At 48.6% G+C, this 15,612-nt stretch overlaps 1 protein-coding gene across 1 annotated transcript; it reads right to left on the reverse strand.

Moving 5' to 3' along the window:
* Nucleotides 1–5,351: 5,351 nt before the first annotated feature.
* Nucleotides 5,352–13,038, reverse strand: FAM110C (family with sequence similarity 110 member C). The gene is made up of 2 exons (XM_019752032.2): nucleotides 11,730–13,038; nucleotides 5,352–8,184 (listed from the first exon to the last, which is right to left on the reverse strand). The coding sequence occupies exon 1, from the start codon at nucleotides 12,738–12,740 to the stop codon at nucleotides 11,760–11,762; it is 981 nt and encodes a 326-aa protein (XP_019607591.2). The 5' UTR covers nucleotides 12,741–13,038; the 3' UTR covers nucleotides 5,352–8,184; nucleotides 11,730–11,759.
* Between the last annotated feature and the right edge of the window lie 2,574 nt (nucleotides 13,039–15,612).

Below are 15,612 nucleotides of genomic sequence, written 5' to 3' on the forward strand. Positions count from 1 at the left end.
TGAAATAGTCATAGTTCTGCCAGACTTCTCAGAGGAGACCTAGAAGGTCTGGGATGGCGGGGTACAGCACAGTGGCTGCAGCCGGGGGCCCCACTCTGCACCCAGCCATCCGCCTGAGTGGGCGCCTCTGAGGCCCTGGCATTGCTGCTCGAGCTCCCCTGCGTGGCTTGGGCGCAGTCCCTCTGCTCTCCTCACTACTATTTTACAATGTCTGTCACGTCCTATAACATTACCACCATGCACTGCACCACGAGAGCCCTTACTGTATTGAGGACATTTGCATGCTGCCAAGTGTGATCTGTGGGGCAGCGCTGCCCGCCGGAGTCACCCAGCAGATGGTGGCAGGGGGGCAGCTGGGGAGGGTGCCTTTCCCGCAATGGAAGCAGCCTGTGCATCTGAGAAGTTGTCAGGCCCTTGGGCCCCTCCCGGCGTTTGCTTCTTGGAAACCAGCCTGGCACAGACTTTGAACCAGGCAGACGTGGGTTCGAACTCCCACTTCGCCAACACATCAGCTCCGTGACCTTTCTGTCCTGAGCTCTCATGTGTGACATGATGGCCCTCGTGGGCTGGCAGGAGGGCTGCCTGGATGGAATAAGCGCTGCTCAGCATTTGGTGCTGGCCCTGCTGCTGGGGGTTCCGGGGACGGCTGGCTTCCCTGCCGACCTCTGGTGACGAGCCTCTCCCCGAGCAGGTCCCCCAGGTGCAGGCCTCAATCTCGGCTCTGTGTTTCCTTTCTGCCACAGAAACTTCTGGCCCTCCTTGGTCCTGACCACACAACCTTCCCCACTGGGCAGGAAACACCCCAAGCTGCCCTAATGTAGGGCAAGGTGAAAATGTCAAACCAAGCACTTAAAATTCTCATGCCCTCACCGCGCTTGGACATTCACTTCTCCAATTGGGAACTGCAGTGAAATTGACACACTGGCATCCAGATGTGTGTTAACCAAGACTCCGTCTCTTAGGGTACTGACCTTCCCTCCCCTGATGAGGGGGCCTCAGTGTTCACCCTGAAAGTTCCCGGCAAACAGGGACCGTGGTCCCCATAAGACAGGACTCAGAACACACCTGCACAGACGACGCGGGGTCTGCCTCCCAGGCCTCCAAGCGCTCGGAGGGAGGAGCCACATGATTGCTTTTTAAATTTACTTTTTGCTAGAGTTGACCTACAATATTAGTTTCAGGCATACAGCAGTGACTTGCCATTTATTTGCCTTATGACGTGGTCGCCATAGTAAGTCTAGTACCCACCTGTCACCATACAAAGTTATATCATCGACTATCTGAGCTGTACACACACCCCATGATTTGCCCTGTAACTGGGATTCTGTGCCTTTCTTTTCCCTTTACCTCGGACAACCACCAATCTGTTCTCTGTGAGTCTGTTTCTGTTGTGTGTGTTTTTAAATCCACATGTAAGTGAGATCATATGGTGTTTGTCTTTTTTTGTCTGATTTAATTCACTGTGCTAGGTCCCTCCATATTGTCTCAAATGGCAGGATTTCATTCTTTGTTTATGGCTGAGTAATACTCCATTGTATAAATGTACCACCTCCTCTTTATCCAGTCGTCTGTTGATGGGCACTTGGGTTGCTTCTATGTCTTGGCTGTTGTAAATAATGCTGCAGTGAACACGGGGGTGCAGATATCTTTTCGAATTAGTGTTTTGGATTTTTTCACGTAAATACTCAGAAGTGGAAATGATGGGTCAGAAGGTAATTCTATTTTTAATTTTTTGAGGACCCTCCATACTATTTTCCATAGTGGCTGCACCAATCTGCAATCCCACCAACAGTGCAGGAGCGTTCCCTTCTCTCCACAGCCTCACCAACATTTCTTGTTTGTTGATTTATTGATGATGCCATTCTGACAGGTGTGGGGGTGTCGTGCGGGAGACCCTGCTCGCTGCGCCATTTGTCGTGCGGGGCATCAGGCGGGTTCTCTGCTCCCGCTCCCCATACAAGAATGCAGGATATGGTGGGGCCAAAAAGGAACACCCACGGAGCCATAGGTAGGGGAGTCATACCACTATGGTCTCACTGGAGGCTGGGTTCACTGGACGTGCGACCTGCTGTGCGTTTTTCTGCCAACCGACCGACGACTCTCCTCCACTCCCCTTGACTCTCCTCCGCTCTCCTCGGCAATCCTCGGCTCTCCTCCGTAGCCGCAGCAGTTATATTAGCGGCCAATTGGCTAACTGGCCACAGCTGACGGCCAATCAGCCATAGCAGACGTAGATGGTAGACGGCCATCTACCACCCGAGCCAGCACCCTTCCACGTGAGGCCGAGAGCCTGTAAACTACTTTCTGGGGCTCTGTCCCCACAGAGGAGGTATCTCATTGTGGTTTTAATTTGCATTTCTCTGATGATTAGTGATGTTGAGCATCTTTTCATGTGTCTGTTAGCATCTGTGTGTCCTCTTTGGAAAAATGTCTGTTCAGGTCCTCTGCCCATGTTTTTATTTGGATTTTTTGGGGTTTAGTTTTATGAATTCTTTATATATTAGGTTAGTGTAAAAATAATTGTGGTTTAAAAGGTTAAAAATAATTGCAAAAACCACAATTACTTTTGCACCAACCTAATATTTTTTATATTAACCCGTTATCAGATGTATCATGAGCAAATATCTTCTTCCATTCAGTAGGTTATCTTTCATTTCATTGGTGGTTTCCTTTGCTGTGCAAAAGCTTTTTAGTTTGATGTAGCCCCATTTGTTTATTTTTTCCTTGTGTCGCCCTTGACCAAAGAGACAGATCCAAAAAATTCTGCAAAGACCAATGTCAACGTGTTTGTCGCCTAAGTTTTCTTCTATGATTTTTATAGTTTCAGGTCTCACATTTAACTCTTTTATCCATTTGGAGTTTATTTTTAAATGTAGTGACAGAAAGTGAGCAGCTTCATTTTCATACACGGATCCAGTTTTCTAAGCACCATTTATTGAATAGACTGTCTTTACCCCACTGTATATTCTTGCCTGCTTTTGTTATAAATTGACCACACAGGTAAGAGTTTATGTCTGGGCTCTCTATTCTGTTCGTTGATCTATGTCTCTGTTTTTGAGCCAGTATCGTGCTGTTTTGATTACTGTAGATTTCTAGTATTGTTTGCTGTCAGGTATTGTGATGCCTCCAGCTTTATTCTTCTTTCTCAGGATCACTGTGGCCACTTGGGCTCTTTTGTGGGAGAACCCTAGGATCTCTCACATCATTTCCATCCTTGAAAGTCTGTGGTCCTAGCTGACTGGGTCTCTGCCCATCTCTAGATGCCCACATGGGCATTCTGACACCTCACATACACCTGCAAGGAAAGCTGTGTGAGAATACACTCTCGGCACTCTGGAAACACCCCTTTCTGAACTTTGGATGCTGCAGTTCCAACTTGCCAAACAGCTAAGGACAGAACATGGCCCTCAAGTCCTGATAACATCAGCCTGGCTTGTCCCAGCTTGAGCCCAGCTGCTCAGCTCCGAGGACGTCCTAGAGTTTCATGGGTCAGAAAACCACCACCCTTCAGGAGAGCTGGCCTGTGAGTCATTGTTCATTTGCTATATCGACTCTTTTTATTTATTCTTTTCTTAAGTTAAAAAAGTGGATTTCTAAAAGCCCAGGGAAATCCCTTACAACAACCTTCTGACCAGAGACAGACCAAGTCCTGAGGCCCCATTTGTAATGTGCTCTGCTTTTTATTCCATTTAGAATTCAAAGCTTTAAACGGCCAGCGTGAAGGATCTCCAGGGACTAAAATAAACCTCTCGGGGGACAAATGTACCACTTATAATTTGCATGATGTCCTTCCCTGTGGCTTGATTCATTTTATGATTTCGACTTTGGGTTCCACGTGTGGTTCAGATGGCCTCCCTCTCTCCCTCTGTGTGTTACCCGTCTCTGTCACGTAGTTTCTATCAACTATTTATTATCTACCCAACCGTCCTTACTGAAGACCTGACCCTCCTGCTAGAATGCAAGCCCATCCGGGCAAGGAGCTTGGGTACTCAGCCCTGTGATGACCACATGTCGTGCCTTCTGCTCAGTCCTCAGCGTCTTGTCCCTGATTCAAGGGACTGTGGCTCAGGTGCAGGGTTGTTGCAACACCACTAGGTGGACACAGCACCTGGGCTTAGCAGGTAACTGTGATTTCCTGTGCTGGCACTTGTCCACACTGAGCATCAGACAGGACACACTGAGATCCACGTCGTCCCAGATCTGTACCTGTGTTTCAGAGTCTCGCTTTCTAAGGAAATTAACATTTTATTGGGAATTAAAAATGAATAGCTATTAATGGTTTAATACACTCTCTCCTTCAGAAAGCATTTCATAATCATGACAGTTTTCAAGGAGATACACAAAGATGACAGTCAGCTGTAGAACTGGGGCGCTGAAGCAGAGACATGATGACACTGTCATTGGATGGCAGCCTGTGTTCTGGTGCTCCTGTATTTTCTCCCCTTCAGCTGCTCCATGACACTTCTGCAGTCAGACTTATAAGCTCCTGGCTGAGAAATCAACTTCCTTCTTACTCAATATTTCCAACATGGAACATTTAAACATTATTCAGATCTATTAATTTCATCACTAAAAATGCAAGCAAAATTCAAACACCTAACCACTGTGCATCACCTCATTGCTTCCTGTTTTATTGAGTTTTCAAAAAGGGCAACTGAAAGCTAAGAACTTGTTCAGCTGAAGGAAGAAAAGGTAACTGCAGTTAGAATCCATGACGGGGCCACCCTGGTAAATGGGACAGTTTCTGCAGCACCCTGGGATCTGACCATTGTCTTCATGGAAATACAGTGATGGATTTATTCTCCTCAAGAATGCCTATCTTGGGATGCTTGCAAAGGTTTGAGCATAAGCTACTGAAGGACTGAAAAAGAAAGCGCCTGCCTCAGTGCAGTGACTGACCCGAGAGCTCCCCGCCTGCCTCACTCCGACCAGCTCCAAGCCGAGCAGGTTCTGAGGGCAAAGCGCATCTCTGTACCGTGGTCCTCACTAGGGATTGACTATCGGGAAAAGTTACACACTGCGCTTCCATTTTCACCTTTGTGCTCATTCTTCAATGATGATAATATAAAAAACACAGGGGAAAAAAACTTCTTAAGCAAAAGACTGATGAAACAATGAAAGAAAAACAATGTTCTAAATATGCAACACTGTTTTTACTGCATCCCATCTCCAGTGAGGAGACGACAGATGCCATGTGACTCACCTATGACAAGTACTGGTGCTCATGTCTACTGATAATCTGATGAGATTGTATCAGGAAGAAAGGAAGGAAACAGGATATGAGAAGTTATAACAGGCACAGTCTTGCTTCCATTGTGTTCACACTGCACAAATTCTTAAATTCATATGAATCAATGGTAAAGATACTTTATTTCTTTCAAACAGATTACACAATATTGCCCTCCAGTTGCAAGTAGCATGTAGGAAACAGTCTGTTTAGAAACTGCAATAAAAGTTTACGAGACCTGATGTTTTACGGCATCACAGACCCAGATGTAACCACACACCTAACGGCTAACCAACTGAAAGGGTCAGCGTCTAGCAAACCCTTCTTTTTATTCCAGTGTCACTGACCAGTAGATCAAAAACTATACACATACGTCTAGAATAAGGAAGCTTTCCAGCCAGAGGCACTGCTAATCCCTACCGTGTATTGGTGAAATCGACTGCTGTCAAGCTATTTTCCTGCTTTACCCTGTTTTTTCCTTTCTATCATGTTTAATTGTATTACTTTATATGCTATTCTTTCATGAGCAAATGACACTATTTTGCCATACAAACTATTGCTCATTTCTGTGAAAAGCATTACAAGGTTTTTCATTCACACTGAGCTGCAACATTTTGTTTTCTCCCAAGTGACTCAGCAAATTGGGATAATTCCCGGTTACAAAAGGACTTCTCACCTCCAGTCACACACTCTGAACAGAACAGAGGGGCGTTAATCCAGCTCCCTCCCATTGCAGTCTGTGGACACCCTGCTCCTGGTTTCACACCGTCCCTCACGTCTACTTCCAGAATCCCCTAGAGTGATTCTCTCCTGCACTTGTACCCTGTCAAGAGCAAGTGCTTCTGGGAGATCTTGGTGGTTTAAACAGAAACCAGTATTTTAAAAAATGTTTTTCATCTATTATATGGATGATGAGTCTGCACCACTAAAATAAATTTCACCTAGGTTTCAGTTCATCCTATTCTGACAGTAGAAAGGCAATAAACAATTATATTTAAAGCATTCACATATAAAATTAATGGAATACCTGCAAATGAGTAAACTGAGTATATGAAGAAATCCTATAAAAAATTCCTCTCATCTTGGACAAGTCTTCTTTAAGTGCAACCCAGTGAACAGCAAAATAGAAGGATTTTTAGAGAAACAACTGGGGGGAAATTATTAGAGCAGGGAATACGCTGTCTTTAAATGGACCCTGCTTTGAGAGAGGCACGTCTGTCAGCCAACAGAGACTCCAAAAAACGTGCATGAGGGACTTGCTTGCAAACTAATCATTTTGTACCGAGCCCACAGAATTGCGAACACTGTTTACAGGCACAGGTTGAAAATACAATTAACAAATACAAAAAGATCTCCAGGAGAAAATAGAGAAAGTGAGAAAGGAGCAAGTAATTTAAAATGATACATTTAAAGCTAAAACTGCATGAAGTGAAGACAAATTATTTGAAGAGCAATGACTGTGTAAAATAAATATTTTTTAGTAAAAAAATATTTAAGTAACTCAAAGACCTCCTCTCACAGTAAAAGTTAAGAAAATACAATACAATATTAAATACAAACATAACAAATTGAATTGGTTGAAAAATTTTTTACCATTGAGACACTCATTTCTCTCCCCTCCATATTCTTCTCTATTTTTGACCCTGAAGAGATATTCGATAAAACGCAGAAAGCTGTGAAACAGTTGACCGGATGACAATGTTTCTTTGGGTCGTCGTCAATGCTACAAAATTGCTCTGGAAGGTTGCGCGTCTGCCTGCTAGCTGTTCGTTTAAACTGCGAGTGTCCCGCGCGCCTTCAGAGTTGGGGCGCAGGAACTCGGAACCACAGTCTGTCTCCAGCAGCCGCGTGCGTACAAGGGCGAGCTGGGGCGCATCTGGGGCGCCTGCGACAAGGCTTCCCTCTCCTTTGCGAGGAGCCGGGAGGCGCGCTGTGGACGGTGCTGCGGGGACGTGCTGGCGGCGGGACGAGGGCAACGCCGTGCTCCTGTCCGCGTGCAGACGTGTTTCCCAGCGGGTCCTCAGTCCACCTGATCTTTCAATCCCACACGTGTCCATAAGCCCACGGTAGCGGCATTAATGGAATGACCCTAGGTGACCTGAAATGTGCGGAGTCGTGAAACACGACCAGTTGCCCTGGGACGGACGTGCTGCTGAGCAGCGGAGCTCCGTGTGGGACGGCACAGTGTGACGCGTGTTTACTGTGCCGGCCAGAACTTGGCCAGTCCACGGTGACTGGCGGCAGAAAACACCCTGGCTCTCTTGGTTTCTGGGTGCTTTGCTTTTGTTTCTTTGTGAAATCAGTATAGTCACCGTTAAAACGCATCACGGGGCCTCTTAGCATGCCCCTCAGAAAGACGCCCCTGAAGACCCTTGCCTCTGGGGACAAGGGCGCGTGTGCAGGAGCATCGGCTGTGTCATCACAGCAGTAACTCCGCTCAGTCCTGGTTTCCAAGATACAGGGTCCCATCTTCTCCGCAGCATTTCCAACCTTCTGAAATGACAAGCTTCTTCAGTGAGGTTCTTCATTCTGCGGAAGGAGCAATCAATCGTGTGGTCACCGGGGCGCACTGGACAACACCTGCGGCAGTGAGGATGGCCCTGGTTCCCAAATCATCCATGACATACAAAGCCTCGCTTCCTGAGGTGTAAGGAAAAGCATAATCCACACCTGTCCAGGACACATTGCCAGGCCACACGTTATGCTCCAAAATCTGCTCCCTGCGATGATCTTTGGTTTTGTGACATTTTCTGCATTTTAAAACATGTTTGCACTTTAAATTTTGAAAAGAAGTTGGTAGCCTTAGTAAAGACAGCTATCATCTTGTTTCTCTGAAAGAACAAATATCCATGTGTCTTTTTCTGGACTATCAAAATGTGTGTTTGCCTCCAAGGACTCCTGAAGCAGTAAAGACACGTCCCGTGACTGGTGGTAAGGCCAGTGGTGCCATCACAGTGCTGAACAACAAAACAGAAAACAAGGCAGGCAGTCCAGATACATACTTGCAAGCAAACAAATTCCAGCGTTTTCTAACATAAACCTCTCTGAAAAGGCCCAGGGGCTGGCCTGAAGGGGGGGAGGAGCAGCGCTCACGGCTGGGCTCCTCAAACCACTTGTTTACCTAAAAGGCTGAGTTAAGATCTGCAGAGCCTCCAGCTGGTCAGGGGAGAAAGGAGCAGAGACTGGAAGCCGCTGGGTTTCCTCCTTCCACAGGGCATGGGGCACCCCGAGATACAGCTCCGTCCCATGGACTCTGTCCCACGGGCTCCATCCCATGGGCTCCGTCCCACGGGCTCTGTCCCACAGGCGTTCAGTGGCCCCCATAGGTGTTCTTTTTTATCAAAGAGAAATGTGAGAAGAACTGTGGAAGATCTGAGTTTTTTTCCCTGAAAATAAACAATGTTTGTCCCTAAGGAACCCCAAGGACAAGTTACCATTCTATTATAACAATGTTAAAATCAGTAACACATTCTTTGTAAAAGACCAACAATCAGAGAGACCTAACTTTTGGCAGGCCTGCCATTTTAATGAAGTGAAGGGCAGGAAGATAACTAAACACCAACAGACAGAAGAGCAATTTTCATGAATTACATGCTGGGAAACAGAACTCCGAAATTACCCACGTATGACTGTTACTCATAGGTCACCAGTAGATCAAGTGCATTCTCCAGCTGTGACTCTGAATTTTGAAAAGCAAACGTTTGTACTTCATGGGGTGATAAGCTGATGAAATTATTATCTAGTTCTGGATAGTATATTTTCATTTTAATTGACAATATCTCTACCTACCAAGGGGGAAAAAAATCTCCAAATAAAATACGTGTATTTTTTCACTCAGAAAGCATACCTTTGTTTAGCTCAAATTTTCTGAAATTTTCATGAAATCCTAAAATGAATCTGTATGGATTTCAACACAAGTGTCCTGATTAAACTAGAGAAAAATTACAGCTTGCATTCTTGGTCCCGTAGCTTCCAGAAGTTACAGCTTTAGTCTCAAGCCAGTAACACTGTGAGGACAGGTCACCTGCCCTTCTGCCCAGCTGCCACATGACCCTACGAAGGGGAGAGGGTCCCACCCTGTGCTTTGGGTCCTGGCTGTCCCCACTGGCTCTTCCTCAGAGGAGACTGTGTGCAGGCCTGTAGGTGTCGAGTCACAGGAGCTGTGATCAGAAGCAGACGTCATCTCAGTCCCAGGACACTCATTTCTCCCCACCCTCCAACTGGCCAGACATCAGGTCTCCTGGGTTGGGGTTTTAAGGAACAGGAGCTATGTTTTTGGTCTGAGGGAGTAAAACTGAAGTAAATATTTACAGTGCTGGTGAATGCTGAGGACATACAGAAAACTAGGTGGGTCCTTTGTGACCTGTGTCTCCTGTCTCTGAGCAATAATATGAAACAGCTCAGAAGGCAGGTGGCACTCGAACAAACAGGATCAAGGTAGAGGGAGGAGATGGTGTATAACGCGGACCTGTGTCCTGCAGATTCACCCTCAGTAGTTTCCTAACTCGGCTGTCACTTTCCCTCTTTCCTCAACTCCTCCACTTTGTCATAAGTGGAAGTTCTCACAGGCTAATAACCTCACTCCTTACATCTTTCCTAGGCTCAAACCGAAAAAGGGCCTAGGGAAGGTTATTTCATGGACTGAATCCTAAATTCTCTTTCAGGTCAAGGCTTTTGACATTGGAGCACTGTGGCGAGGGAGGAGGAGAGTCTGGGTTGATTATATTTGTATGGTGCCAGGTTTTATTTTGGTTTGTTTGTGCATCGTCTTGTTACTTAGATCTATTACCAACAAGTCCGCCTCTCTCTGTGCATGAAATGCAGTGCCTGTGGCAACCTGGGGGAAACTTATTGAAAAATTGACACTTTACCAACTCCAGCAGACAGTGTTGTTTTGTTTTCCTTCTCTGGGTTCCGATCATTAAATGTGGATACGCAGATTAGTGACTAGATACAGAATCATAAAGTGCAGAGGTTGGAGACCATCCTGTCTGCCTTTACACCATGGCCAATGGGAGCCTAGGCCGGAAGTGTCAGCGTGATGACTGACAGAGGACAGGCCTCCATCTGGGTCCCTCTGGGACCACGCCGAGCCCCTAAACTCTCATCGTCCACACCAAGGGGTGCATGGCACCTTCAGTTCATCTCACTCAGATAGACAGTCTGTGAAAAGCACACGTTAATTTTTTTTTTGTTATTTGTTTTTAAGTTTTGACTATCTATATACATTCTTTGGGAATTTAGTGGGAAATAATCTTCTATAATTTAAGGAAGAACTTAAGTCATGATCCGAATTCAAAAGAAACAATGAAATCCTCTCTCCTTGTTAATTTTCGCATCTGTACTAACCCATGGCCACTCATGGGACTTATTAGGCTGTTCTCAGTCCTCAGACACAGGTGACCTGGGACAAACATCTCTTGTGGCACCTCCCCCACCAGCCTAAAAACTGATACTGTGTCTTCAATTAGTTTTCTGATATGTCAAGGGCAGACAGGATACTTCCACCACATGAATTTCTTTTATTCACAGCACCTTGTCGCTGAAGGGTAACAGAAGAAAGGCTGCTGTCATGTTTAAGTGCTGGGTTCTCAAAGAGAACCCTGAAAAGCATGGTCTCCTCTCCCTTCTCTGTCCCCACAAATGCCCTCCCCACGTGTGCATGGAGGGGGGGGTAGCAGGTGACAGTGAGGATACGGTCCCTTAGCTCCTCAGTGAGAACTGGAGATCACCCTGTGATATTGGTGCCCCAGGCCGACAGATTCACCTCCTGTGTTAACAGAGGCCAGTAAACTAGAGTCGCAGCCCTGTCGGACTCTAAAACACAAGTGACCTGGTCCAGACCCCAAGCCAACAAACGGAAGTTCCTCGAGAACTAAGCAGCTCCAGTCACTCTACTAACAAAGCTCTTAAAGCAATTAAAACTCGATTTAGCCAGAGACCTTTCCAGGTAAACGCACGCCAAACTGCTACCAAGGCCCTGTGGAGCTCCCCTTCCCCACCACGCGCGCAGGTGGCGGCGGGAGGACCGAGCGCACAGCCAGCCCTTCTGTGGAGGGGAGATGGCAGCCGCCCAGGGCTCCAGGCGAACCATCAGCTAGGACCAAACCTCAGGACGCCCACGGGTCAATTTCCACAGGGACGAGGGCTCCCAGGCTAGCTTCCACGCAGGAAATAATAACAGCAGAGGTGAAAAACTGCTTTCTGACAGCATTTTATAACTCCGATTTCTCTTTTCATAGAACTAAGCCACCGGGATGGTGTTAAGGCACAGAAAACCTTTGCAGGCAGTCAGAAGCAGTGCATGCAAAAGACACGGGACCTGCAGGGACCAGGCCGCTGGCCATCCTGCTCTGCAGCAGCGGCCACTCACACGCGAGGCACCTCGTCTCAATCTCTAGGGTCCCGAACAACGTTAGAGAACTGGCTCCATCCAAATCGGTCACCCCCCCCCCCCCAGGCCTTCACAGAAGGCGCACAGACACCCCTCCGGAGCTCACACCTTGGGTCCGGGTCTCCCGGGCACAGGCGGTCACAACAGAACCTGCAGCCCCTGGCTGGGGGTCTCCTTGGCCTTCTTGCAGGTGTACAGCCAGCGGATGATGCGGGCGTTCCTCTCGATGACCGACGGAGCGCTGGGCACCTGCTCGGTCAGCTCTTCCTCCTGCAGCCCCTCGTCACCGCCGCTGTGCCGCGAGAAACCGCTGTCGGAGGTGGCCACGCTCACGCTGCGGACCTTGAGGGCGAGGCGGTCCGACCCCGCAGAAAAGTTCTCCCTCCCGAGCGCCTCTACCACCTCGGGCTCCAGGCCACAGTACTGGAAGAAAGTGTCCATTTCTGCCAAAGACATGGAGAAGCGGGAGCTGAGGTCCGACTGCGATCTGTGCAGGCCCCGACGCCTCGCCCCTAGCGGCTCCGGGCTCAGCGGTGCGGCTGGGTCTCTGGCGGGCGCGGCGGGCGCCGGGGGCGCGGCTGGGTCTCTGGTGGGCGCGGCGGGAGCCGGGGGCGCAGCGGGCGCCGGGGGCGCGGGGGCAGCTACCGGGCCGGGCTTGGTGAGGGCGGCCTCCTCGCCCCTGGCCCGGCCCTCCTCTCCCACTGAGGACGTCTGGTGGGGCGCCGGTGTCCTGTCCTTGCCCGGCCCCTGGAAGAGCTTCTTCACCAAGCCACCCCTGAAGTTGTCGGTGCCCGGTCCGCGCACGAACTCGCATTTCTGCCGGTAGATGACCAGAGAATCAGGCCTCAGCGGCTTCCGCGCTATAACCCTGCGCGCCACCGCACCGGGGACGTGGGCCGGAGGCTGAGGGTTGCTCGCCGGCCCTTCACAAGCCCCAGGGCTACTGCCCTCAGAAGCCGGGCCCTGTTCGACCCCGGGGCGGCCCTGCACATACTTGGCACGGTCGGCCGCCAACCTCTCCACTGCGCTCCTGCGCGCTGGCTCCGTCGCATCCCGGTTCCGTGGGGCCTCGGGGAGCCGCTCAGTTCGGGGTGCGTCCAGGGCTGGCAGAGCACGCATCTTCGTCGCCGGCAAACCAGCTAGGTCTCCTGTCGAAACGCTCTCTCTGGTCGCGGCACCAGTCTGTCCCTGGGCCAATTCCGAAGTTCACGCAGGGTGGGGACCGGCGCCCGGTGCCGCCGCCAGCCCCGGAGTCTGGGCGAACACGAGTCCGCACCGATTGGCGAAATGCGCCAGGACCCGCCCCACAGCTCCTACCCGCCCAGCTTCTGGCGAAGAATCCCTGGGTCCTCACCTCACCTTCCGCCCAACCCCGCCCCGCCGCTCCCATCAGGCCCGCTCCTCACCTCCTGCCCCCTCCCCCCCCCTACCGCCGGGCCCTGCGATCCTGGCGGGGAGGGTCAGGCTGTGCCCCTGGGCTGAGGAACGGGGAGGGACCGAATTGGTTCAGCCCCAGGAGTCAGCCAGCCTGCCCTGGGCGGGCTGTGGGTCACTGCTGGTCGCTTGCATTTCCGGAGTGGAAGATGGCAGAACAGACAACCCCCACCCCTGGGAAGGATCTCAGGTCCTTTGAAATATTATGGTGACATCAGCATGTTAGGAAACTTTTCACTTCAGTTTCCTAAGTCTCTACCTGAGCACAAATTTTGATTATCACAACGGAAACGGATATTAAAGGAAAGAAAATGCCTCCGGAGAGGCTCAGTCCACGAGTTGGGTAGAAAGCACCCAGGAACACACAGGCACGTGGATTAGTTCCAGACACGGTTACTGGCGGCGAGAGCCCTAACCAGACCCACGCACGGTGCAAGAGCTCAGAGGGCAGGCTGGGGGCGGAGGCCAGGCTCAGTGTCTCGGAGGAAACCTGACCAAATGCGTACAGTGACTGCAGTTCTTACTGTAACCAAGGCAACGGAGGCACCAGGCAGTGGATCAACCTAGGAATGCCAAAACTGTAAGAGAAAGTATTTCCAAAATTCCGTTTATTTCCAAAAGCTGGACATAGAACTAAAAATATCTGCCGGAGTGAAATGTCCATGTTATTTATCTTTTGTGTTAAGGCCAACTCCAAGCCCTGCTGACCTTTCCAAGTTGTGCTGGACTCCTCCGCCTCCTGGGAGCCCCACAGGGGGCCCCTGAGCAGCAGGCAGAGGGTGCCTTAGGTCTGTGACTAATTCTGTCTCCAGAGAAGTGGCTCCGGTGCCAGTGAGCCCAAAGGAGCTGGTGGTGAGTCAGCACGTGCAGCAGCTGAAGAACTCAACCAAGGTTTGACACACATGCAGCAACCCACCACCAAACACTGATGACCAGAGAACAGCAGCAGCGCTGTGCCAAATGGGCCTTGGGATCTTAACCCCTGTGAGAGCAAATCCCAAACTCAGGGAGACAAGTACAACAAACCAGGCCTTCTGAGAACCAAACTAGCCAGTAGTCTCATCAGAACTTATGCAAAGACAGCTGTGGTCCTTTAAGTGAAGGGCAGAGAATATATGAGATTCTCTCTCTCTCTCTCTCTCTCTCTCTCACACACACACACACACACACACACACACACACACACACAGGCGGATGGAGGGATGGAGGGAAGGAGAGAGAGAGAGAGAGAAAATGAACAAGCTCCTGAATTGGACAGATTGTATCCCACGAGAGGATACTATTGGGGTGGGGCCCGGTGGGGCCCAAAGTCCAAGGTTTCTCTGATCACCAGCCTGGTCTCTTGTCAGTCACAGGTCTTTTCAGTTTCTTCGCCCAGAGTGGCTCCTTTCCTAATATTCACTTCTTGTCACTTCTTCATGAGCGATTGCAACAGTTCTGAGGGAGGAAACGCCTAAGCATTAGGCCTCTGGAATCTGTCTGCGCTTGGGTCTACCCTTTACTAGCTGTGTTCCTTGTGGCAGGTAACAAACCTCTCAGGGTCTTTGTTTTGTCACTTGTGAAATTCCCCATTTTTATAGCTTAGAACTTTCATTGCTTGATGGTGAGCATGAAATAGGTGTTAACCTGAAAGACCTATGCTGAGGCCTTTGCTCTGCCTTCTGACAGACAGGCAGTAAAATCGCACCTCACAATGCCTCTGGCTGTCGTTTGTAAATTAGAGTTGTTATATCCACCTCCTGCGTAGGGATTTTTTAAAGTTACTGAGATTACGTGTATGAAAGGCTTAGCACTATGTCTGGTCCAGAGCAAATTTTCGATAAGTGTCATTCATTGTTCTGATGATGGTTATGAGTTATTTAGCTGTTTATCTCCTTTTAAATATGGTGAGTCAACTCACATGAATGAATATAAAGAATAAAGATGAAACTTCCATAAAGTTGTACTTAAGACTTACGGCTACTAGACAAAAAACAATTATATGTATACTCATAATTTTCCATCTGTTAAGCAGATAATTTAATGGATAATGGAATTTGAATAGAAAGATACTGACAAAATTGTCTAAATACATTGTTCTCATTGCTCAATTGGTAGCTTAAACTTTGAGCTTAATTCCCTTCCTGGCATCACCTCAGAAGACTTGGTCAGAACAGGAAAAACATGCTTACAGACCCAAGGATCCAGAAACTCTACAGCTAGGAGTTTATCCTAAGGAACTAAGAAAAGATGTGTGCACAGTATGAGAATATTCCTTGCAGGAAAGCAGTTAAAGGCAACCTACATTTAATAACAAGAGGAAGGCTAGATAACGTACGACGTACCCATGAGATAGTGTATATTCAACCATTTACAATCATGTTTACACAAAATATGCAGTGGGAAATAATCATGAGGTATGTGGAATTTTAAAAATAGCACAAATATAATAACAGTCTTGGATAAATTTCTAGAAACACAACACCTACCAAGACTAAATCACAAAGAAATAGAAAATCTGAATAATGAGATTGAATCAGTAATCGAAAGTCAAATAAAGTAGTACATACAGAAAGGG

Source organism: Rhinolophus sinicus, linkage group LG05, assembly GCF_036562045.2.
Source record: "Rhinolophus sinicus isolate RSC01 linkage group LG05, ASM3656204v1, whole genome shotgun sequence".
NCBI classification, from domain to species: Eukaryota; Metazoa; Chordata; class Mammalia; order Chiroptera; family Rhinolophidae; genus Rhinolophus; species Rhinolophus sinicus.

Coding starts and splice junctions, on each gene's coding strand:
- FAM110C (XM_019752032.2), bottom strand. CDS start 12,740: ATGCGTGCTCTGCCAGCCCTGGACGCACCCCGAACTGAGCGGCTCCCC.